The 24860-nt window shown below is 39.0% G+C and overlaps 1 protein-coding gene across 1 annotated transcript in view; it reads left to right on the top strand.

Moving 5' to 3' along the window:
* LRP2 (LDL receptor related protein 2) overlaps positions 1-24860 on the top strand; it is a 178421-nt gene that overhangs the window by 60999 nt on the left and 92562 nt on the right. Inside the window, exons 11-18 of the mRNA XM_006059973.4 lie at positions 1294-1463; positions 2434-2657; positions 4422-4628; positions 7167-7369; positions 9104-9244; positions 10606-10809; positions 22179-22371; positions 23885-24010. Coding sequence (XP_006060035.4) covers positions 1294-1463; positions 2434-2657; positions 4422-4628; positions 7167-7369; positions 9104-9244; positions 10606-10809; positions 22179-22371; positions 23885-24010 — 1468 coding nt within the window. The remainder of the gene's footprint in view (positions 1-1293; positions 1464-2433; positions 2658-4421; positions 4629-7166; positions 7370-9103; positions 9245-10605; positions 10810-22178; positions 22372-23884; positions 24011-24860) is intronic.

Here is a 24860-nt window from a genome sequence, read left to right on the forward strand (position 1 = left end):
TTAATGTACCTACCACAAGGTGACAAATATCAATAGGCACTGTTTATGCTAAATTTTTTTAGAGGTGGTTCAAAATGGACCTGCTAAATTTGGATTACAGCTTGTGGAAATGCCCTCATTATAAGAATACTGTGGTATAGAAAAATCATGAAAAATTTTTGTCACTGTGGATTTCTGGGTAATAAGATCTTGACTTCACTCTCTTTTCCCAATTATTATTATTTTTTTCCCATACCTGTTTAAACTGCCTTTAGTGTCTTTCTGAAACTGATTTGCCCATCTATGAGTGGACTATTTTCTAGTTGTTTTTGTGTATAAAATACCTGATATGCTGTGGACTAACTTTAATTACAACTTATTTTTAACATTTATTTATTTTTGAACAGGTGCATACTCATATTTTCAAAAATTTCACATTATTGAGAAGTTATATGACCACCTCCCCACCCCCTATACCCATTCCACTCTGCCCAGTTTCCCACTTCTCCTCTCCTATGGATAGTCACTGTTTATTTTAATTCTAGAGATTATTAAATGCATAAATAAGAATATGTAAATATAGACATTTAACTCTATTTTTACATATATGGTAGTAAACTATACATACAGTTCTTCATTTTACTTATGTTGCATACTATATTTTTAAGGACTTACCATATCAACAAGGAGAACTCTATTTTAATTTTGTTTTATTTTTATTTGAAGTATAGTTGGTTTCCAATGTTTCAGGTCTACAGTGTTTTTTAATAGTGGCAGAATCCATTTTTTGGATGTATATAATTTATCTAACTAGGCCTTTAGTGATGGACTTTTATATTGTTCCTTATCCTTTGACATAGCAAATCAGACTTCAATGAATAACTATTCATTTTGCATTCTTGTAAGTATATGGGTATAGCAGGTTTGGATCCACCATTGCCATGTTTTTCACATTGGGTGGTTTCCCATTAATCTTTAAAATGTGTTTTGTGTTTTACACAATCTTAAGTTGTACCTGGGGAAAGGTGCCCATATCAGCAAAGATACCTCAGTGTCATCGAACCAGCATTTAGGACACTTGAGTTCTTGACAGACTCTGTTCCTAACTTACTGTGATTTTGGACATTTCATTAAACCTCTTTGTGCCTTAATTTGCCCATCTGTAAAATGGGTAAAATGATATGTATTTCTACACACACATTCCGATATGTATTTTCTGAAGGTTTAAAACCAAATAAGAAAACATAGTTGTAAGTTTCTTCATCATCTCTGTTCACTTGAAGGACTGACAATGCCTTCCTTCTTCACATTTAGTTGGTGAGGCCTTTGTGATCTTCTCCAATGGTCGGGATTTGCTAAAGGGTAGCATTCATGGAAACAACTTTCAGATTCTGGCAGAGTCTCAAAATCGTGGATTGGCTGTGGGTGTGGATTTTCACTATCGGCTACGCAGAGTCTTTTGGACTGACATTGTGCAAAAGAAGGTAAATAGAAATTTCTGGAGTATAGCTTGGGACCTGATAGAACTCCAAGCACAGAGTGTTGATAGTTTTTCATTTTGGGAGGAGTAGGGAGGGAAGTTCCTTTGTTTTCTAACAAAAAAGGCCCTTGAGATATTTTATGTTAATCAGCACCTTTTACAGCTATAGTATTACATGTGACCTATTAAACAAAGCAGTCTATTATATGGATTAGCCTTGAGCAACTTTTAATTTTATTCGAAATGGAGTCCAAAAGCCTAATTAAAAGAAATAGTAGACATTCTTTCAAAACTGGATAGATATTTGGTAGTAATTTTTGAAACTTGATCATTTAAAATGTAAAAAGTATTCTGCTTTCCTGGATGATAAAAATCAGATTTTACCTGCATCTTCTAAATGGAACTGTAATTGAGCATTGGGTAACAAATATTGACAGTATTTTGTTTAACAGCCAAAATTTCATTATGCTCTCTTATTTGGAAAATGTGATGGATCTGATTTCAACTTTGAGTAATGCAATGGAGATTTTTAAAACATAAATTTTAGAGATTCTTAAAGAGTTAAAGATATTTTATTTCTTCTTACATTTCCTTGTACTATTAATAAAAACATATAAATTTTCCAAAAATTGAGACTTTGGATTATTAGTAGGTCTGATTTAATAACAGCTATAAATCAAAACAAACCATTTCCACCTGTGCCACCAAAAATCCACATTGAATTAAACTTTCACTAACTACTTAAGAATTAGAGATGCAGGCTTTTTTCTAAAAACTCAACTTTATATATGCCTCACATGATTTTAACAAAATGCCCCACCACCTCCTGTTAACCCATGATGTAAAATAAAATGTCTCTAGTGATTTTTTTTTAGTTCAAATAACTGATTTCTACACCAAAGATAAGTCCTGGAAAAAAAACTCTCCCAACTAGTTATGCTTAAGTGGTTTAATAATTTTGGTTTTTCTTTCAGGTTTTTTCAGTTGACATCTCTGGTTCACGTATCAGAGAAGTTCTCGGTGTTTCTATCGAAGACCCAGAGAATCTGGCTGTGGATTGGGTAAATAATAAACTTTATATTGTGGAGACCAGAGTCAACTGCATAGATGTGGTAGATTTGGATGGAAGCCATCGGATTACCCTTATAAGTGAATATTTGGGACATCCTAGAGGAATTGCTGTGGACCCAACTGTTGGGTAAGTTATTTGCAAACATACTGATTTCAGCATTTTTTGAGTTTCATTTCTCCCCCTTTAGACAAAATATCCATTGGCATAGTTGAAGATTCTTTATGCTCAGTACTGTAGAATCCTTGTTTATTTCATATCTCTTTTCATAGCAGCTTTAAAGGGCTTAGCTAAATATAATCCAATTTGAGGATGTGCAGTCCAAATATACCTACCAATGTCCTAAAAATATGTAATGTTATTGGGGTATGAGTTTTATGCTTAGTGTTTGCCATGTTTTCCTGGCTGAGAGGTTGAATTCTTTTTTCTGACTTACTCTAATAGTATTGTCACAACTAAACCATTATTAATGCGATCACTCTTGAGTTGTGAAGTTGTTTTAAGCAGGGGATAGATCTAAAACCACTGGGTGGTGTTTTGGAGGGCTCTGAAGAGCCCCAGTTCTTTATGCCTCAGTACAGAAAGAATTTAGCAAGAGGCAGTGATAGATAAGTGATTTATTAGCATAGGATGTTAGTGTTGCTGCCCCAAGTACTTAGTGGGTTACATTTTTATAATCAAAGGAAGAGAGGGAAGGTGAATAAGACCACCTTCTTTTTCATTCTTTGAGTCTTTGGTCATTAATTCCTCCTATTTGTTGGGTGGGAGAGTTTTTGAGGCGTATCTAGGATCATCATGGCACTGTGGAAAAAATTCAGATCTCAGTACGAATGTCTTTCACTTTGAAATATCACCTTTCCCTAAATTAGTATTTTTGTGCATGCAAAGAACATGCCCTAGGTGTCATTAACTTGTTGACATCACTGGGCAGGTTGTAGGCCTTATTTTCCATGATTGTTTTGCTCTTTTCGGGCATGTCTCATGCTTCTGTTGCACGGTTTTGTGGTAAGCAATTTAGCTTGGTTTTGTTGTTAAGGACACCTGTCTGGCTTTGATATTATGCCACTTGCTCTGCTTTATAAGTCAAGCAAACCCACATTGTTTGATGATTTTTCCATTACTTTCTTGAGTGCTCATTAACTTACTGTGGTCTCCCAAAGCCTCCCTAAAGTTCCTTCTCTATCTACAATCCCTAATGGAGTTTCTGAGCTAACAATCTGAATACTCTACTCTATCCCTACCGGACCTGTCCCTTTTAGTGATTTCCTGTTAGAGACAAGTGTTGAGATGTCAGTGTTTTCTCCAGGTATAAATTAAAATTTTCCTGATCTTCACATTTAAGACCAGTTATATAGAGACTAGCTTTTGCCTAGATTTTCACAGTTGGGTCTTGGAAGTGTTGGGTGAACTTGAGGCTGCTTAAGTGCTGGTGATTATTCATTTCTATTTCATGATCTGTCCTTCCTTGAAGATGATGTATATGATGTCTAGACTGTGCCTTAGAATGAGGAATTAAGAAGGGAAATGGCTTGATAGATTTTTTTTCCTGGTAGCATTTTTGCTGGCTATAAATAGAGAAGTGAAAGATGGGGTCAGGGAACAGGGGAGAAAAATTAAGAAGGTTAGAAGGTAGATAAGCTTTTTTTTTTTTTTGCCTGCGAATTGTGCATTTTCATAGTTGCTATTTGGAGTTTTTGACCCCCTCCCTCCACAATTGGTCTTCACAGTCTCTGATTTTTAATGCTTTAAAATTTCTCTATTGTTTTAAACCTCCATGGTTCTCCTATCAGCTAGAAGAGATTTCCATTGATCCAAACACACAATCTCAAAAGATATTTACTAAGTAAACTGGTAAAATAGCTGATTCTCTCATCTTTTGTTTTTCTTTTGTAGTTATTTATTTTTCTCAGATTGGCAGAATGTTTTTGGAGTACCGAGGATAGAAAGAGCTTACATGGATGGCTCCAACCGTAAAGACTTGGTAACAACAAAGCTGGGATGGCCTGGTGGGATAACCCTGGATTTGGTATCAAAGCGTGTTTACTGGGTTGACTCCCGATTTGATTACATTGAGACTGTAACTTATGATGGACTTAAAAGGTAAGAAGTTTTTTTTTTTTTAAATACATCTTTATAAGTTTGGGAGAAGTACGTAAAATTTATGGGGAGGGATACTGAAGAACTAGAATTAAAAGACTGCTTTGTTGGTTGACATAACTTGAATGATCTTTGTGTTGACATTTGCATGATGTGACCTGCTCTGAGTTTTAATTTGTTCCATGTTAACACTCAAATTTGATTTCTCTTCTCCAAACCCTCCCCCACTCCCAGATGAAGCACATTATTTTCATTAACTTCTGAGTTCATTATTCTGGGTCCCTTAGAGTTTGTTTCCAAAGATCATTTTATAGTTTAGTTTTCTATTTTCCCCCTAGTAAATAGGTTTAACATTATCTGGTGGGAATTAACTGGATTATACTGCTCTTATATATTTTTCAAAACTTAAAGAGAAATTCTGACTTTTTACCTGATATACTTCAAAGGCATTTAAACAACCTTTGAATGCAGACTATGGCATACTTTTTTCCTTCATCTTCTTAGTCAAATTAGAGTTGACCATCAGTTCAGTTCAGTTCAGTCACTCAGTCGTGTCCGACTCTTTGTGACCCCATGAATCGCAGCATGCCAGGCCTCCCTGTCCATCACCAACTCCCGGAGTTGACTCAGACTCATGTCCTTCGAGTCAGTGATGCCATCCAGCCATCTCATCCTCTGTCATCCCCTTCTCCTCCCTGCCCCCAATCCCTCCCAGCATCAGAGTCTTTTCCAATGAATCAATTCTTTGCATGAGGTGGCCAAAGTACTGGAGTTTCAGCATAGCATCATTCCTTCCAAAGAAATCCCAGGGCTGATCTCCTTCAGAATGGACTGGTTGGATCTCCTTGTAGTCCAAGGGACTCTCAAGAGTCTTCTCCAACACCACAGTTCAAAAGCATCAATTCTTCAGCACTCAGCCTTCTTCACAGTCCAACTCTCACATCCATACATGACCACAGGAAAAACCATAGCCTTGACTAGACGGATGTTTGTTGGCAAAGTAATGTCTCTGCTTTTGAATATGCTATCTAGGTTGGTCATAACTTTCCTTCCAAGGAGTAAGCGTCTTTTAATTTCATGGCTGCAGTCACCATCTGCAGTGATTTTGGAGCCCCCAAAAATAAAGTCTGACACTGTTTCCACTGTTTCCCCATCTATGTCCCATGAAGTGATGGGACAGGATGCCATGATCTTCGTTTTCTGAATGTTGAGCTTTAAGCCAACTCTTTCACTCTCCACTTTCACTTTCATCAAGAGGCTTTTTAGTTCCTCTTCACTTTCTGCCATAAGGGTGGTGTCATCTGCATATCTGAGGTTATTGATATTTCTCCCAGCAATCTTGATTCCAGCTTGTGCTTCTTCCAGCCCAGCGTTTCTCATGATGTACTCTGCATATAAGTTAAATAAGCAGGGTGACAATATACAGCCTTGTCATACTCCTTTTCCTATTTGGAACCAGTCTGTTGTTCCATAGATTAATTTAATTGTTAACTATTTTACATCCTCTTCTTTTGGTGTTTTCAAAAACTGGTTAAAACAGCCTTTAACTTTTGACCAAAAAAAATTACTTGTGTCAATTTGATTTTTCCAAATGACTTGATCTTTTTTCTCAATTAAAAGACCCATGATACTTTTGTTTCTCCTTTATTTGTAAGGATCGTATCACAGTTTGCCACAATTTCTATTTGTTTAAGTGAAGAGATTGAGTATTAAGGCTATGACTTCTTATTACTGAAACTGGTTCCCAAAGTGAGACTATGAATTAACCTAATGACAAAAATAATCGTATAAATCATACAATTGAGAAATTGCCTAACTTTTTTCTCTTTCATGAATCATCCTCCACCTCACTTTGTGTGGCCTCAGTGAATGACTGATTCTGTAGAAGTAGTCATGGCAGCAATGTTGATTTCTTCCCCTTGTCTGGCACTTCTTACCTCTGTTGTCTTCTATTTAAGCAGTTCTGGGCACTCTGTCTCTACTATCAAGTGATTAGCTGACAGTTTAATCAAGCAAGGGCAAGTCAGTGGTAGCCCTGTGCTTTCTGCTCTCTAGAGTGACATCGGAAATAGGTGTGTGTTTGCCATGTGTCGAATTTTCTAACTTGCTATCTTGTTCCCTAGTGGCTGAGAAAGGGTCAGTGGTGCAGTGTTGTGAGTGGAGTGAGTGTTGAAGGCATCTTCTACCAGATTTCCCATCCCTTGTTACACTCTTTCCCCTAGGAATTTCAAAATGATGTTTCACATCTTAACCCTTTTATATGTGGGGCAACCTTAAAAGAATGAAGAACAGGTGGGAAAGCAGTAATTTCTCAAAAAATTTAGCTAGGGCAGAGACTGGTCTATAAGTGCCAAGGCTCTTTTCTTAGAGGCAACATGGAAGTGCTTCTAGCAAGTATAGACAGAAATACACCTGCATCTTAAAATGTATCTTGTCTATATATTCTATAGTAGTAGCTAGCAATTTTTTTAGCTTTTAAGTATATATGTGAACTAATTCCACCTTTAATCAAAACTGTATGGTATATCTCTTTTGTAACAGGATGACAGTAATTCATGGAGGTGCGGACATTCCTCATCCCTTTTCAATAAGCTTGTTCGAAGGACAGTTGTTCTTCACTGATTGGACAAAGATGGCTGTATTGAAGGCAAACAAGTTCAAGGAGACTAACCCCAGATTGTACTACCGCTCTTCCCTGAAGCCATTCGGAGTGACTGTTTACCATGGCCTCAGGCAGCCCTATGGTAGGCGCCCCCCAACAGAGGGAAAACCCTGCTTGGTACAGGCCTTGGTTAGAAAGGTTTTCTCAAAGTTCTCATGAGATTTGGGAGGTGTTCTCAAATGTTTGATGGATTATCTAGAGAGTTAAACTAGCTAAAATTAGCTTTGCAGGTCATGGGTATTTTAGAGAAGTTGATGTATTTCGGAATTAAAATGCCCAGTCGACAAGAACATAGAGATGTGTTTAACAGATATTTATTGGCATATGCAGTGTGCCAGATCCTGTCTACAGGCTGGAGAAAGAGCAGCAAATACACCCAACTAAAATTACCCATCCTTTGTCTACTGGGAGAAATCTCCCAATTCATCTTCCTAATATTACGGTCAAGGAAGCCAGACCCAGAAGAAGAAAATGACATGCCTAAGCGGCCACTTTATTTAGGTAGTGCCAGAGCTTTTTTTTTTTTTTTTTTATTCTTCTTCTTCCTTGTATGACACCTGTTTAGCATTGGGTTTGGTGTCTCTCAGGATAGTCACTAATCAAAGAAATGAAATATTTTGATTCAGACACTGTTAAGTCTTATGTTATTTATAATAAGTTTTGTTTCAAGGTTTTAAACTGACATGACTGGACTGGGTCCATAGCTCTTTTCTGCATTTGCTTATGCATCAAAGAAAAGAAACACAAACTAGGCTACATTGGAAGAAAGCTTAATATCAGTGAACAGTAATTCAGAGAAAGAAAGATGTAACTTTAAATCTCTAATGCTAAGTGATGGGTCTGGCTTTCTGGAGAAAGACTATAAAGTAATTAGGCTGATTTTAAAAACCCAAACCAACCAACCTCTAGAACTGATGGTTTTGGATGACTTCCCTTCCTACACAAACAAACACTTCATTGGAAAATATATACTCTCTCTCTATATATATATGAAAGTATATACTATATTAGAAAATATCTATTTGGAATGATCAATTCATGGGCTACTAAACTCACATCTGCCCTTGACCAAAAGTATAACCCAGTTTCATCATCTAAATTATATTATTTGCCTCAGAATGATATCTGCCTGTGTTTCTCAAAATGAATCTACTTGAGAAGGTAAAGAGACTATTTTAAAGAGTAAGTTAAAGGATAAGAAAACAATTTCAAAAGCAGACATTTTAAATTTTGACAGCCTTGCATACAGTGAACTTTCTGAAGTCATTGCCTTGAGAATTGTTTTTGGATGTATAGACTGGTTTGTGTTTCCGACATGTAGGGTTTTGGAATTAGATCTGGATTTGAATATTAGTTTAGTTGTTTAACAACTAAATAATCTTGAGCAAGTTGTCAAACCTTTTGGAACTTTGGTTTTCTTTTCTGTAAAATTGGGATAATAATGTTTACCTCTTAGAATCTTTGGTGGTAAATTGTCTTACAAAGTAAGTATCCAGGGAGGTTATTTGGGGGAAGTCATATTTTAATCACTGATGCTAGCAGACAAAGCGATATAGTTACCGGGAGGATAAGAACCCTCAAGGCTATTCAATTGCAGGAATTTTTTTTTTTTTTTTGCCACTAGCAGTTTAAGAGTAGATTCAAGAGCAGCAGTAGGATTGGGAGCAGTTAAACGGATGTATACAGTAATAACCAGTAGTGATGTCTCCAAGGAGTTTCAAACCCATTGCACCCACAGGTTGCAAAATGGCTTCGCATGTCTTGGGTAAATAAGCATTTCTAATTGAGATTTAACAATGTACATTTTTCCTTCCAGCAAGAAACCCATGTGCACATGAAAATGGGGGCTGTCAGCACATCTGTGTCCTCAGCCACAGAACATTCAATGGTGGTTTGGGTTACCGTTGCAAGTGTAGGCTTGGCTACATTCCGGATTGGGATGACTATCACTGTGTTGGTAAGATCACTTTTGGACTATCTTTCTGACAGTCAGCACAGGGCTGTGCATGCACTGCTTTGGGACTGGGCCAGCTTCCTGTAGCACTTCTTCACAGCGAATAAGCTTTTGGTAGCCCATGGGCATCTTCCTTTGTAGGCACCATTCCTTTTGTACAAAGAACGTGTTTGAAGATGTAAATTTCCATCATTTGGGACACATTCAGGGTTCCCTTGGGTGGCTGTCATTCCTGAAATCACTTTCTTTCTTTAAACCATGCTCTTGAAATTCATAGGATTTAATTTTGAGCCCTTTAGTCTACCACATGTATACCTTTAGATGTTAGTCTTAACCCTAGTGGGAAGCACTTGCCATCACTTTTATTGACTTCTCTTAGCTCACCACTTTGCCAGTCAGGTAATCACATCTTGATCCCACCTCGCTTTACTGCTATATTCCAAACTAAACTCCTAAGTGTTGGGGTAGCTCATTTTTTCATCTGGTGTTTACTCCTCAGTTCAGATTTTCTCTCTATATCTGCTTCTGTGTTCTGGTTTTCATTCATGCCTTAAATGCGTAGTCTTCCTCTTTGATCACCTGCACATCTACTCACATTAAAATAACGCTGCCTCGTCTTCATCTGATGATGAAATGCACTCCTACAGTATTTGTTTCTCTCATTTATTGTCCCTTTGACAACTCTCCTTTTTAATGCTTTTGACACATTCTTACTCCCTGCTGTTACTTCTGGATTAGTATGTAAATCCTCTTATTTTAACTTGAACAAATTTGTTCACTTTGTAGGTCATCCTAGATTCAGATAAAGATCACCCTCATTGCAAAAACCGTGCTCTCCTTTTTGATTTCCTGGCCCATTGTCTCCGCCTTCTTCTTTGATTTTACACATCACTTCTTCTTTCCTATTTCCTTCATTCCTCTCCTCCCTTTCTGCTTTCCTCCCTTTATTTCTTTCTAAATAATTTACCTGGTTGCTGTTAATCTTCTTTTTTGCTGGTCTTCGCATCTCCTAAACTGCAGTAGGATTCTTGATATAGATCTCTACACAGAAGTTAATGTAACTGAGAATTTTGATCGAATCATTGTTCAGTTAATACCAGTTTGGAAATTCAGCATATGGACATCGTGTGTTATATAAGTTTAATCCTAAGGATAAATTTCTCAGGGAGAAGTAAGATTGTAATACTTACTGCCTTTATAGTATTTTCCTTCTTTCCATTATTTCCAACTATGTTTTTTACATATTTTTTGTATTTATTTCAGAATTATCAGGTGTGATTTATGGGTATAAAAGTATTATCTCTGGAACTGGGAGAAGGCAAGAACCATGCTGTGGTTGACTGTGTGTGTCCTTCTTTCTACAGCTGCTGAGCGGTTTCTGCTCTTTTCATCTAATCTGGCTGTTCGTGGCATCCCACTCACCCTCTCTCACCAGACGGAGGTAATCCTTCCAGTGACAGGATCTTCTTCCATCTTCCTTGGGATTGATTTTGATGCCCACGAGAAGGCTATCTTTTTTTCAGATACAAAGAAAAACATTATTTATAGACAAAAGCTCGATGGTACAGGTGAGAATGGTTTTAAAGTTTTTTTTTTTCTTTCTTGTTTTGTCTGTTTTCAATAATAATACTAATCATTTGCCCTATAAAACTTTTGCATTCACTTCTTAAGCAGGATCTTTTACTAAGCTTGCTAAATATTTTTAGATAGGGAAATGTATAAATTAGGTCTAAGCGAACACTTCCTTTATTTTCAAAATAAGTTACAAATGAGACTGAATTTTAAACAATTATTGATGTAATTGGAAAGCTACAAATATTACCATATCGACACTTCATAAAAGGAGGGTTAAATATATGAAAGCTGTTAATGGGTTAATTGACTAGAGGCTGTTCCCTTTATTCAAGCAGCCAGATTGAGCCGATGGAATGATCTCTGTATAGAGTTGCTACACTACCTAAATGGAATAAGAATATTTATTTTTTAAAGATACGAATTATATGTAAATATAGATTTACTGTAAGTTTCTAGTTGATTGGAATTCTGTTAAAATCTTCATAATCCTCACAGAAAGATAAATTAGTCAGACCTTATCAGTTGGGTACTATCAGTCAGACCTTATCAGTTGGGTACCATCACGATCCAGTACTTTGATTTTACCATCCACTAATGGGTCAAAAACCGAAGTCTGAAGAAAAAAGAGTAGTCACAATAACATAGCAACTAAGAGGGCCAGCTCAGGAGCTCACTGCTGAGTTTCGAATCCTGAGTTCTGACATTTCTTAGTTGTATAATCTTGGGAATGTTACTGTGAAATAGGAATAATAATAAAGGCACTACATAACTCAATGTTTTTGATAGGATTTTAGGTTAATGCTTTTAAAATACCTAGAATAATGCCTGGAAAATAGTAAATACTTTCAGTAAATGTTAGCTAGATAGTTGGATGGCATCACTGACTCAATGGACATGAGTTTGAGCAAACTCTGGGAAATAGTGAAGGCCAGGGAAGCCTGGTGTGCTGCAATTCATGGAGTCACAAAGAGTTGGACGTGACTTAGCAACTGAAGAACAACAAAAGCTATTATTATAGCTGTTATCAATGAAAAACAAATTGGAAGTGGTCAAACAAGAGATGGCAAGAGTGAATGTCAACATTCTAGAAATCAGTGAACTAAAATGGACTGGAATGGGTGAATTTAACTCAGATGACCATTATATCTACTACTGCGGGCAGGAATCCCTCAGAAGAAATGGAGTAGCCATCATGGTCAACAAAAGAGTTCGAAATGCAGTACTTGGATGCAATCTCAAAAACGACAGAATGATCTCTGTTCGTTTCCAAGGCAAACCATTCAATATCACAGTAATCCAAGTCTATGCCCCAACCAGTAACGCTGAAGAAGCTGAAGTTGAACGGTTCTATGAAGACCTACAAGACCTTTTAGAACTAACACCCAAAAAAGATGTCCTTTTCATTATAGGGGACTCGAATGCAAAAGTAGGAAGTCAAGAAACACATGGAGTAACAGGCAAATTTGGCCTTGGAATATGGAATGAAGCAGGGCAAAGACTAATAGAGTTTTGCCAAGAAAATGCACTGGTCATAACAAACACCCTCTTCCAACAACACAAGAGAAGACTCTATACATGGACATCACCAGATGGTCAACACCGAAATCAGATTGATTATATTCTTGGCAGCCAAAGATGGAGAAGCTCTATACAGTCAGCAAAAACAAGACCAGGAGCTGACTGTGGCTCGGATCATGAACTCCTTATTGCCAAATTCAGACTGAAATTGAAGAAAGTAGGGAAAACCACTAGACCATTCAGGTATGACCTAAATCAAATCCCTTATGATTATACAGTGGAAGTGAGAAATAGATTTAAGGGCCTAGATCTGAGAGATAGATGCCTGATGAGCTATGGAATGAGGTTCGTGACATTGTACAGGAGACAGGGATCAAGACCATCCCCATGGAAAAGAAATGCAAAAAAGCAAAATGGCTGCCTGGGGAGGCCTTACAAATAGCTGTGAAAAGAAGAGAAGCGAAAAGCAAAGGAGAAAAGGAAAGATATAAACATCTGAATGCAGAGTTCCAAAGAATAGCAAGAAGAGATAAGAAAGCCTTCTTCAGTGATCAATGCAAAGAAATAGAGGAAAACAACAGAATGGGAAAGTCTAGAGAGCTCTTCAAGAAAATCAGAGATACCAAAGGAACATTTCATGCAAAGATGGGCCCGATAAAGGACAGAAATGGTATGGACCTAACAGAAGTTAAGTGGGCCTTAGAAAGCATCACTACAAACAAAGCTAGTGAAGGTGATGGAATTCCAGTTGAGCTATTCCAAATCCTGAAAGATGATGCTGTGAAAGTGCTGCACTCAATATGCCAGCAAATTTGGAAAACTCAGCAGTGGCCACAGGACTGAAAAAGGTCAGTTTTCATTCCAATCCCAAAGAAAGGCAATGCCAAAGAATGCTCAAACTACCACACAATTGCACTCATCTCACACGCTAGTAAAGTAATGCTTAAAATTCTCCAAGCCAGGCTTCAGCAATATATGAACCGTGAACTTCCTGATGTTCAAGCTGGTTTTAGAAAAGGCAGAGGAACCAGAGATCAAATTGCCAACATCCGCTGGATCATGGAAAAAGCAAGAGAGTTCCAGGAAAACATCTATTTCTGCTTTATTGACTATGCCAAAGCCTTTGACTGTGTGGATCACAATAAACTGTGGAAAATTCTGAAAGAGATGGGAATACCAGACCACCTGATCTGCCTCTTGAGAAATTTGTATGCAGGTCAGGAAGCAACAGCTAGAACTGGACATGGAACAACAGACTGGTTTCAAATAGGAAAAGGAGTACATCAAGGCTGTATATTGTCACCCTGTTTATTTAACTTATATGCAGAGTACATCATGAGAAACACTGGACTGGAAGAAGCACAAGCTGGAATCAAGATTGCCAGGAGAAATATCAATAACCTCAGATATGCAGATGACACCACCCTTATGGCAGAAAGTGAAGAGGAACTAAAAAGCCTCTTGATGAAAGTGAAAGTGGAGAGTGAAAAAGTTGGCTTAAAGCTCAACATTCAGAAAATGAAGATCATGGCATCTGGTCCCATCACTTCATGGGACATAGATGGGGAAACAGTGGAAACAGTATCAGACTTTATTTTTCTGGGCTCCAAAATCACTGCAGATGGTGACTGCAGCCATGAAATTAAAAGACGCTTACTCCTTGGAAGGAAAGTTATGACCAACCTAGATAGCATATTCAAAAGCAGAGACATTACTTTGTCAACAAACATCCGTCTAGTCAAGGCTATGGTTTTTCCTGTGGTCATGTATGGATGTGAGAGTTGGACTGTGAAGAAGGCTGAGCACCAAAGACTTGATGCTTTTGAACTGTGGTGTTGGAGAAGACTCTTGAGAGTCCCTTGGACTGCAAGGAGATCCAACCAGTCCATTCTGAAGGAGATCAGCCCTGGGAATTCTTTGGAAGGAATGATGCTATGCTGAAACTCCAGTACTTTGGCCACCTCATGCAAAGAGTTGACTCATTGGAAAAGACTCTGATGCTGGGAGGGATTGGGGGCAGGAGGAGAAGGGGACGACAGAGGATGAGATGGCTGGATGGCATCACTGACTCGAAGGACATGAGTCTGAGTGAACTCAGTTGGTGTTGGACAGGGAGGCCTGGCGTGTTGTGATTCATGGGGTCGCAAAGAGTCGGACACGACTGAGCGACTGATCTGATCTGATCTGATAGGTAATTAGTAAGTTACTAATACTTACTAATGCTTATACTGTTACTGAGTCTAAGCTCATACAACTCACTGCATGGCAGGCTAGTAAAGCTGGAGATGAGGTGCTCCGGCCAGGAACAGCAACTTTATTTGGAAAGCCAGCAGACCAAGAAGATGGTGGACTAGTATCCCAAAAAAGCATCTTACCCAAGTTACAATTCAGGCCTCTTTTATATTAAAAGCAGAGACGATTTGGCTGGTGAATCCTTTGTCCTTGGAGCTATCCATGTAATCTGTTTACCATGTTCCTATAAACTACCAACAAAGCAAAAGCTGTTCTCTGTTCTGCAACTTTTTATCTCTAGAGAAAGAAAGTAGAAAGTATTAGTCACTCAGTCATGTCTAACTCTTTGAGACCCCATGGACTGTAGCCCACCAGATTCCTCTGTCCAAGGAATTCTTCAGGCAAGAATACTGGAGTGGGTTGCCATTCCCTTTTCCAGGTATCTTCCTGACCCAGGGATCAAACCCACGTCTCTTGCATCACAGACAGATTCTTTACCACTAGGGCCCCCTGGGGAGCCTTTTCTCTGTGTGTGTGTGTGTGTGTGTTTAGTTGCTCAGTTGTGTCCAATTCTTTGCGACCCCATGAACTGTAGCCACCCAGGCTCCTCTGTCCAAGGAATTCTCCAGGCAAGAATAGTGGAGTGGGTTGCTGTTTCCTACTCCAGGGTTTTATCTCTACATGAAGGGAAAATTTATACCTTTAAATGTCACAGCCTTGAGAATGGGCTATCCTGTGTATTTTATCCCATAGGCAACATTCCTTTCCAAAAGGTGCCGAGCCTGCACGCTAAGCACAGGCAGCAGAGAACAAAGGTTAGAGCTAAAGGAATAGATGCAATATGGAATCAGGGTTATTCTTCTCTGTTGCAGTACCTTTTCTTGATTTGTCATTTTAGACATTTATTTTCCTTGTTACAGATAAGGAATCAGCTCTCCTTTTCCCTCTTCTTCTCCCTAAAAAGCTAGAACGTAATTTTTTGTTCACTGCTAAATCAAGTAGTCTTTCATGATGACATTTCTTGAACAAATGTTGATTTTTTTTTCCCCCTGGAGTTTAACAATTGCTCCATCTTCATTTGCTTAGTTTCTTCTGTAGCTATTATATTTTCCCCAAACAGATCTATCAAATGCTTGTCTGTGTATCTACATATTTATCAAATGCAAAATCTGTGATTTTTTTCCCCCTCTGCTGTATAGTTGAATCTGGCACACAGCTCTTCTGACCTCCATCTGCTGCTTCTCTCTGCTGGTTTTCCTATTTCTGGCAAGCCATTTATTTCTCTTTCCAGACTTATTTCCATACTTTGCTGAAACACATTGTATCATAGCTTTCAATTGGGTAGGGTGGTATATAATTTGAGTCTGAATCTACTTTTATTTTGCCCTGCAACTCGATCATTTGACAAGGTGTAGGGTGAAAGTACCCACTCCAGTGTTCTTGCCTGGAGAATCCCAGGAATGGGGGAGCCTGGTGGCTGCCATCTATGGGGTCACACAGAGTCGGACATAACTGAAGTGACTTAGCAGTAGCAGCAGCAGGGTGAAAGTAGTTTTACCTTAGAAATTTGAAGACACTGATGCACTGTCTTCTAGAAGCCCATGTCGGAAGTCCTGTGCCATCTGCAGTAGCATGTCAGTGTATATGACCTTTCTGGGGGAGAGTCTTTTTGTTTCTTTTTGGAAACTTTTAGAATCTTTTTGTGATCCTTTTCATCTTGAGATTTCTCTCCTATTCTGGGAGTTTTCTTGCCCCTGCTTTTTTCTATTCAAGCATGTTAGGTTAATCATCTGTTTTTTTCTTATCTTTCCTTTCCTGGTTTTCATCTCTATCATTTCGTTCTACTTTCTGTGAGATTTTTTTGGCATTTTAGTTTTAGTCTATCAGATATTTAATTTTCAATGTTGAAGAGCTCCTTCTTGCTCTCTGATTATCTCTTTTTAAAAAATAAAGCCTGGGGCTTCCCTGGTGGTTCAGTGGCTAGGACTCCACGCTCCCAAAATAGGGGGCTCGGATGTGATTCCTGGTCAAAGAACCAGACCCCACATTCCTCAGCTAAGACCCAGTGCAAATAAATAAATTAATTAATTTAAAAATAAATTTTATCTTTTCTTAGTCTATGAAGATATTAATTACATTAAATGATTAATTTTTCTCTTTCCATTTCCTTTGGGTTGCTTTTTCTTTTGGGGTTGTTTTCAGATATCCTTTTTATGAAGGAAACTTAAATTTCTTTGAGCCTTGTTTGATAGTAAGAGCAAAGCTATAAAGTGCTGACCAGAAAGCTATAGGTATGAACGGGCCTCACCAGTTGGTGATCAAGCAGCCTTTTTGTTGAGAAGTTTCCAAATGTCAGTATCAGCAAATCCTTTCTGAAGATGGTCAATTTCTTCTTAGTAGATGCTCCTTCTCCCTGTTGGGGTGAGGAGTAAGAGGAGGAAACTAGTACCTGTGTTCTGGGAGCAGTGCAGTTGAGAGGGGGCGGAGGCCCCTTCAGTTCAGTGTTCACAGGCATAATCTCCTGTGTTCAGTTCTGTGCAGATCCCAGTCCTCTGTCGGGCCGCATGTCCTCAGCCTGCAGCCTCTCTGAGTTGAGTTCCCCCCGAGGAAAAAAATTCTCAGGTCTGTTAGAGGGGGCAGAGGAGAGGAGTGTCATAGATGCTCGGGGCTGGGTTCAGCTGTTCCCCACACCACCTTTTTGATTTATTTACTGGCTGTGGTGAGCCTTCACTGTCGCAGGTGGGCTCTCTCTTGTTGCAGTGAGCGAGGGCTCCTCTTCCTGGTGCTGTGTGGGCTGCTCATTGCGGTAGCTGCTCTTGTTCGGCTCACAGGCTCTAGGTGTGCAGGCTTCAGTATTTGCTGCTCGTGGGCTCTAGAGTGTTGGCTCAGTTGTTGTGGTGCACGGGTTTAGTTGCTCCATGGCTTGTGGGATCTTCCCTGACCAGGGATCAAAGCAGTGTCCCTTGCATTACAAGGCAGATTCTTAACCACTGGGCCACCAGGGAAGCCTCTATACCAGGGTAGTTACTCACCCCTGCCTTTTTCAGAATCTGGTGCCTCTGCGTGCAGATAAGCTGAGGCTTCTGCATGTGTGGGTGTTGGTGCTCACCTCTGCTGGTATATCTCACCTTTTATTTAGTTAGTTACCCCTTCTCCAGTTTCTTTCTCTTCATCTGTTCTTCTACTGGAAGGAAGAGGAGATAAACTTGTGGTTAATCTGTTATTTTGAACCAAAAGACCTTTTTTCTGAGGACTGGAATTACATCTGCAGTGTTTCTACACACAGGCTGTCTCCCGTAGGTGCCTCCACAGGTCAGATTCCTATAGCTTTGGCAACTGCAGTTCTCATCATGGTTTTCTTTCTTTCTTTCTTTTTAAAATAAATTTCAAGTCCACATGCTGAGAAAATTGCCTTTTAAAATAGTGGTTAAACTCTTTGCACTTTGCTTAGGGAGGTATTACGTTTGCTCTGTTTTTCCGAGTGAGAAGGTGAAATTCAGTGAGTTTATGTGCAAAAACTGTTCAAAGTCAAATTGAAGTCAGTATGGGCTGACCCTCAGGGAACTTGCCCCATCAGTGATCCTTTCTCTTCTCCAACTTTTTTTGTTTATCTATTGACTTATCCTCATCAGATATGCTGAAGTCCCTCTCATCCTAAAAATCCTTCAACCCACCCTCTACTTCATGTTCCTTTTTGATTGCAGTCTTCTCTCCTCAAGTTTGTGGACAAGCACCTTGAAAGTTTGGTGTACGTTTTTTTAAGCCCTACTTCCATATCTACATTTCTCACCTCTTTGCACTATGTCACTTTCTTGAAACCAATCTTATCCCAGTCACCTCCAGTCACTTTGTTATAAACTTTCAGTTCTTATCTTTGGCACCTTAGTCATTTTCTTAAATGTTTTTTTCCCCTTGACAACACACTCCTGAATTTCCTTCTGTTTCTTGACCATTATTTCTACTGTTCCTTAAACATTTTTTCTTTCAGTTCAGTTCAGTTCAGTTCAGTCTCTCAGTCGTGTCCGACTCTTTGTGACCCCGTGAACCACAGCACACCAGGCCTCCCTGTCCATCACCAGCTCCCAGAGTCCACTCAACCCATGACCATTGAGTCGGTGATGCCATCCAACCATCTCATCCTCTGTCGTCCCCTTCTCCTCCTGCCCTCAATCTTTCCCAACATCAGGGTCATTTCAAATGAGTCAGCTGTTTGCATCAGGTGGCCAAAGTATTGGAGTTTCAGCTTCAACATCAGTCATACCAATGAACACCCAGGACTGATCTCCTTTAGGATGAACTGGTTGGATCTCCTTGCAGTCCAAGAGACTCTCAAGAGTCTTCTCCAATACCATGGTTCAAAAGCATCAGTTCTTCAGTGCTCAGCTTTCTTTATAGTCCAACTCTCACATCCATACATGACCACAGGAAAAACCATAGCCTTGACTGGACAGACCTTTGTTGACAAAGTAATGTCTCTGCTTTTTAATATGCTATCTAGGTTGGTCATAACTTTCCTTCCAAGGAGTAAGCGTCTTTTAATTTCATGGCTGCAATCACCATCTGCAGTGATTTTGGAGCCCCCAAAAATAAAGTCTGACACTGTTTCCACTGTTTCCCCATCTATTTGCCATGAAGTGATGGGACTGGATGCTATGATCTTATTTTTCTGAATGTTGAGCTTTAAGCCAACTTTTTCACTCTCCTCTTTCCCTTTCATCAAGAGGCTCTTCAGTTCTTCTTCACTTTCTGCCATAAGGGTGGTGTCATCTGCATATCTGAGGTTATTGATATTTCTCCCAGCAATCTTGATTCCAGCTTGTGCTTCTTCCAGCCTAGCGTTTCTCTTGATGTACTCTGCATATAAGTTAAATAAGCAGGGTCACAATATACAGCCTTGATGTACTCCTTTTCCTATTTGAAACCAGTCTGTTGTTCCATGTCCAATTCTAACTGTTTCTTCCTGACCTGCCTACAGGTTTCTCAAGAGGCAGATCAGGTGGTCTGGTATTCCCATCTCTTTCAGAATTTTCCACAGTTGATTGTGATCCACACAGTCAAAGGCTTTGGCATAGTCAATAAAGCAGAAATGTTTTTCTGGAATTCTCTTGCTTTTTTGATGATCCAGTGGATGTTGGCAATTTGATCCCTGGTTCCTCTGCCTTTTCTAAAACCAGGTTGAACATCTGGAAGTTCATGGTTCATGTATTGCTGAAGCGTGGCTTGGAGAATTTTGAGCATTACTTTAATAGCTTGTGAGATGAGTGCAATTGTGCAGTAGTTTGAGCATTCTTTGGCATTGCCTTTCTTTGGGATTGGAATGAAAACTGACCTTTTCCAGTCCTGTGGCCACTGCTGAGTTTTCCAAATTTGCTGGCATATTGAGTACAACACTTTCACAGCATCATCTTTCAGGATTTGAAATAGCTCAACTGGAATTCCATCACGTCCACTAGTTTTGTTTTTTCTTTATCTGTCCTATATACAATTGTGATCTCTAGTGTTCAACATGGGTCCTCTCTTCTAATTGTGCATTTTCTTCCACATAATTCTGCACCTTCTGTGTCTTTGGTTACCATCTAATGTAGTAAGTATAAATTAGTGTAGGGAAACTTATGATAGGCCATTTCCTGAATGCTTTTCCTCCTAACCTGAGAATGAAGGGAAAGGTCAGGGAAGGCTTCTTGCAGAAAGTGCTAAAAGTCTCAAACCAAGCTCACATTTTGGTTTTCACATCCATTGCACCAATTGCCTGTTGGATACTTCACCTGGATATCCCACAGATCACCTGAAAACCAATTCGTCTAAATATTCACCATTCTTCCTCTTCTCCAGACCTCCTGCCCAAGGGAAAGGTGTCACCTCTTACCTGCCTCCCCACCCTCCCCAAATCTGGTGGTCACCCAAACTTCTTCCTTTCTTTTAGCCTCTATCATTAACTTGTTAACCTCTAGCCATGCTTCTGAACATGTGGAATCCTCAGTGTCTGTCCTTCCCACTTCCACATCTTTTCTACAGCCCTTCATTCACCGCTTCCTTTGGGAAACCTCTCCATAGGACTTCACTGGTGGTCCAGTGGTTAAGACTCTGGTTCCCCTCATGGTGCATTGGTTCAATCCATGATTAGGGAATTAAGATCCTGCATGCTATGTGGTGGGGCCAAGATAAGTAAATAAATAAAAGCAAAACACACCTCTCTACACCTATTGTCATTTTTCAGTTGCTAAGTCATGTCCGACTCTTTGCAACCCCATGGATTGCAGCACACCAGGCTTCCCTTTCCTTCACCATCTCCTGGAGTTTGCTCATATTCATGTCAGTGATGCTGGTTAAGCATCTCATCCTCCTGCACTTCCTGCCATAATTTCCATACCGTCCTGGGCATACCTCCATCACAGCTGCCAATATTCTTCTATTGCTTTCCCTCTTGCCCTAATTGCCTCCCCTCCCCTCTCCTACTTCATTATAGATATCTTGAAGACAGTGTCCACATTTCTCTCAAGATGCTTCACTTTTACATGACTCAGTTTCCCCATGTGGAAAGTAGAGATAATAGTAATTCCTGCTCTTGAGCTGTTGTGAGGATGGATGAATTCATGTAAAGTACTTGGGCTCATCTCAGGCTCATGAAGTGAAGTGAAGTGAAGTCGCTCAGTCGTGTCTGACTCTTTGTGACCCCATGGACTGTAGCCTACCAGGCTCCTCCATCCATGGGAATTTCCAGACAAGAATACTGAAGTGGGTTGCCATTTCCTTCTCTAGGAGATCTTCCTGACCCAGGATTGAACCCTGGTCTCCTGCACTTTACTGTCTGAGCCACCAGGGAAGTGGTGGCTCATAGTAAGTGCTCAGTATAAGCTGCTGTTAGTAATACTATTAGCAATATCATGTTTCCTCAATGTCTAGTATGGTGTCTAGCACACAGAGGACTTTCTTTGTACAATTTCTCATATAAATAAATGGAAAAAAGATTAGACTTGTTCCTTCAAAAGAAAGAGGTGTGATTGTTTACTCTGATTCACTTTTTTTTTTTTTTTTTTTTTTAAGAAAAAAGAGGGGGAAAGGCATAAAAATTCACAAAGGAAAAAGTGGTCTTTGTTTCTCCTCATACCCAGTTCTGATTTCCTTTCTGGCTGCTGGTCTTTCCCAAACTTGGCAACTTTGTGGCTATGAAAGAATTGTTGATGAGAAGGTTGGGCGGGAATGCCTCACAGATACCCCCAGTCGTACCTGGCAGTGTCAGCTTATCAGTGCTGTCTGTGGGTGGTGGTTGTGAGTATGTGAACTCAGGTATCTCTTCTTCAGATGTTCTGTACTGAGAAATTTTTTCTGAAAGGTTGAACAAGGGAGTAAATCCAGGCCATATCACTGCTGGTTCTGTTTAACAGAATCATATCTATTCTTTGAGATCCAGACATTTGGAGATGAGTAGATTCTAGGTTTATCTCATGTGTTGCTTTGTAGTTTACAGTTGCTTTATTATTTTTTTTTAAAGAATTCATGTTACTGAAATATTCTTTGCGTGCTCACACAAAGTTTAAATATGCAGTGATAGGAAAATGTATATCATATAAAATATGCTTACTTTAAACCATGTCCATATTTTAATTTACAGGAAGAGAAATTATCACAGCTAACAGGGTGCCAGCTGTTCAAAGTTTGAGTTTTGATTGGATTTCGAGGAATCTCTATTGGACAGATTCTTCTTATAGGAGTATCAGTGTCATAAGGCTAGCTGATAAATCAAGACGTACAATCATCCAGAATTTAAATAACCCACAGTCAATCGTAGTTCATCCAACTGCTGGGTAAGTATGTTCATGTTTTCTTAAGAAAACAAGTGATGCCATAGGTATTTGGCAAATTTAGTAAATACAAGATTGAACCATGTAAATTGAAATCACCTTAGATTGTATCCTTTTAGCATATGCTGAAATCATCACTTTACCTCTACCACTTACCTTTAGCTAAGTTTTGGCTTTCCCAGCCTTCACTGAACTGTGTTTTTTTCATAGTCACATAGCACCAAACAGTGAGTCACAGATTCGGTGGAGAAGGAATGAATATGCAGCAGAATTATCAGGAAAGGCTCAAATTCCTTCCCAGCTTTAATGCGTTGATACAAAGATTACTAAAGCTTTCTAAATCATTCAGTAGTTTTCAGAATGAAAAGTCTTTCAGACCACAAAGTGTTTAACCACTGCATTGTTGATGGAGTCAGGCAAGAAAAGACAGAGCATTTCACATCATCCCTTCTAGTTCTTACCTTTTTTATTTAAATATGTTTAATAGTTTGATAGCTTACCATAAAGTCTTAAACCAGGTAGTTATGTTTTAATAGAGTAATAAAAAAGTGATAACTGGTAACTTACTAAAGCCTGATTGAGGGTACATAGCAAACACTTTACATAGTGCATAATCTCATCTAAGCCAAAAGCTGGTTTGTGAGTGAGTATATATAAGACCTGTTTTGGACCTCAGAGAGATAAAGTAACTTGCTCAAGGACCCACAGCTATTAAGCAACAGTTAGTATTAAAATTCCAGACCTATCTGACTGCAAAGCCCGTGTGTCTAACATATTTTAAAACTGACGATGGTATTGATAAGAAGTTTTATTGCCCGATAGAGAGTTAAATGTTGATTTTCTAGTGAATTTATCTTAAGCTAAGTCTTTGGCAGTGGGTTTTAAAAAGGCGTTAAATTCCTTTCCTAATCAGTCATTCATTTAAAACAATATGAAATCACATTTCAGAAAGTTACCTTTTGGAAAAGACTCATTCTAGTTCTTAAGGCTCACATGAAAGAGAAGAGCTTTTCCCCTTACACTTACATTTTTGCTGCCCTTCGAAATAAAAAAAAAAAAGCATAAAAAAGATGTCTTGGGTAAGACATCTTGGGTACATTGATTTGGGTGCATTTTTAATCAGGAATGAAATGCTTTGCTGCAAATTCCTTGTGGAAGATGATTAAAGAGTCATCTAGTGGATCCTTGATGTTTAATCTAGAAAGAAAGTGAGAGATTATAAAATCTGTTTTTGTTTTACTCATCATTTATTTATTTCAAGAACATGTAGTATTAATAATCTGAATTGTGTCTTTTTGAAGAGCTTACTTGGTGACAACAGTCCTGAAGTCTAGCACAGTGGTTCTCTGCCCTGGATGCTCATTTTAATGCTGTTTGTATTTTCTATATATTTTTTTATATAAACCCTACAGAAAACTAGTTTGCAGCAATTCTCTGGAGAATCTGTGTTTGTGCTAAATCTGTCACGTAGTTTGTGCCAATGTTAACATCTTTGATTTATTAACTCCTTTTCTAGGTATATATTCTTCTCGGTTTGGTACCGTCCTGCTAAAATCCTGAGAGCATGGGCTGATGGATCTAACATTTTACCTGTAGTAAACACTACTCTTGGGTGGCCCAGTGGGCTGTCCATTGATTGGAGGTAAGTAGGAATCATCCCAAATTGCTGCTAAGGGAGACATATTGTAGTTGGCCAGCTTCTGCTGGGACGAAAATGTATGCATTAAAATTAATATTCTGAAAATTGCTAGAGGAAGCAGAATAGGGCAAGACTCAGGGAAATAGAAGAAGGATTTGATGAAGTGCTGGTCATGTGCAATTTTTACAGGGGCCATCTTGAGGATAGGAAATCTTTGGTGTCAACAAATATGTATTTGCCTATATGCACTATGGGAGGGTTCTTGGAATATCAGATTTAAATTTTAAGATATTGATCTGTCAAGGATATAGGAAAAGGTAACAGGGTAAACAAGCTTAGAGATATCAAATGCAAAAGCAGTTCATAGGAGTAAAAATAGGAAGAAATGTGTTTAACCTTTCAAAGTCACGAACGGTATTTTTCCTAAATGTGAATTTAATAAGGCAAAAACTGAAATTCTTAACTTGAAGATAACATTTCAGGTTTTCTAAGACATTTGAAAATCACTTCATGAAAGTTGCTTCGTTTTTCTGGGGAACATAAGACTATTAAACTTTGCTTAATGAATGTAAATGTGTCAGCTGAACATGTTGTTCAGCTGAATTGCTGTTGTTTAGTTGCTAAGTCGTGTATGACTCTTCTGCGACCCCATGAACTGTCCAGCTCTTAGTCGTGTCCAACTCTTTTCCACCCCATGGACTGTAGCCCACCAGGTTCCTCTGTCCATGGGATTTCCCAGGCAAGAATACTGGCCTGGGTTTCCATTTCCTTCTTCAGGGGGTCTTCCTGACCCAGGGATCGAACCCTAGTCTCCTGCATTGCGGACGGATTCTTTACTGCTGAGCCACCAGGG

Source organism: Bubalus bubalis, chromosome 2, assembly GCF_019923935.1.
Source record: "Bubalus bubalis isolate 160015118507 breed Murrah chromosome 2, NDDB_SH_1, whole genome shotgun sequence".
Lineage (NCBI taxonomy): Eukaryota > Metazoa > Chordata > Mammalia > Artiodactyla > Bovidae > Bubalus > Bubalus bubalis.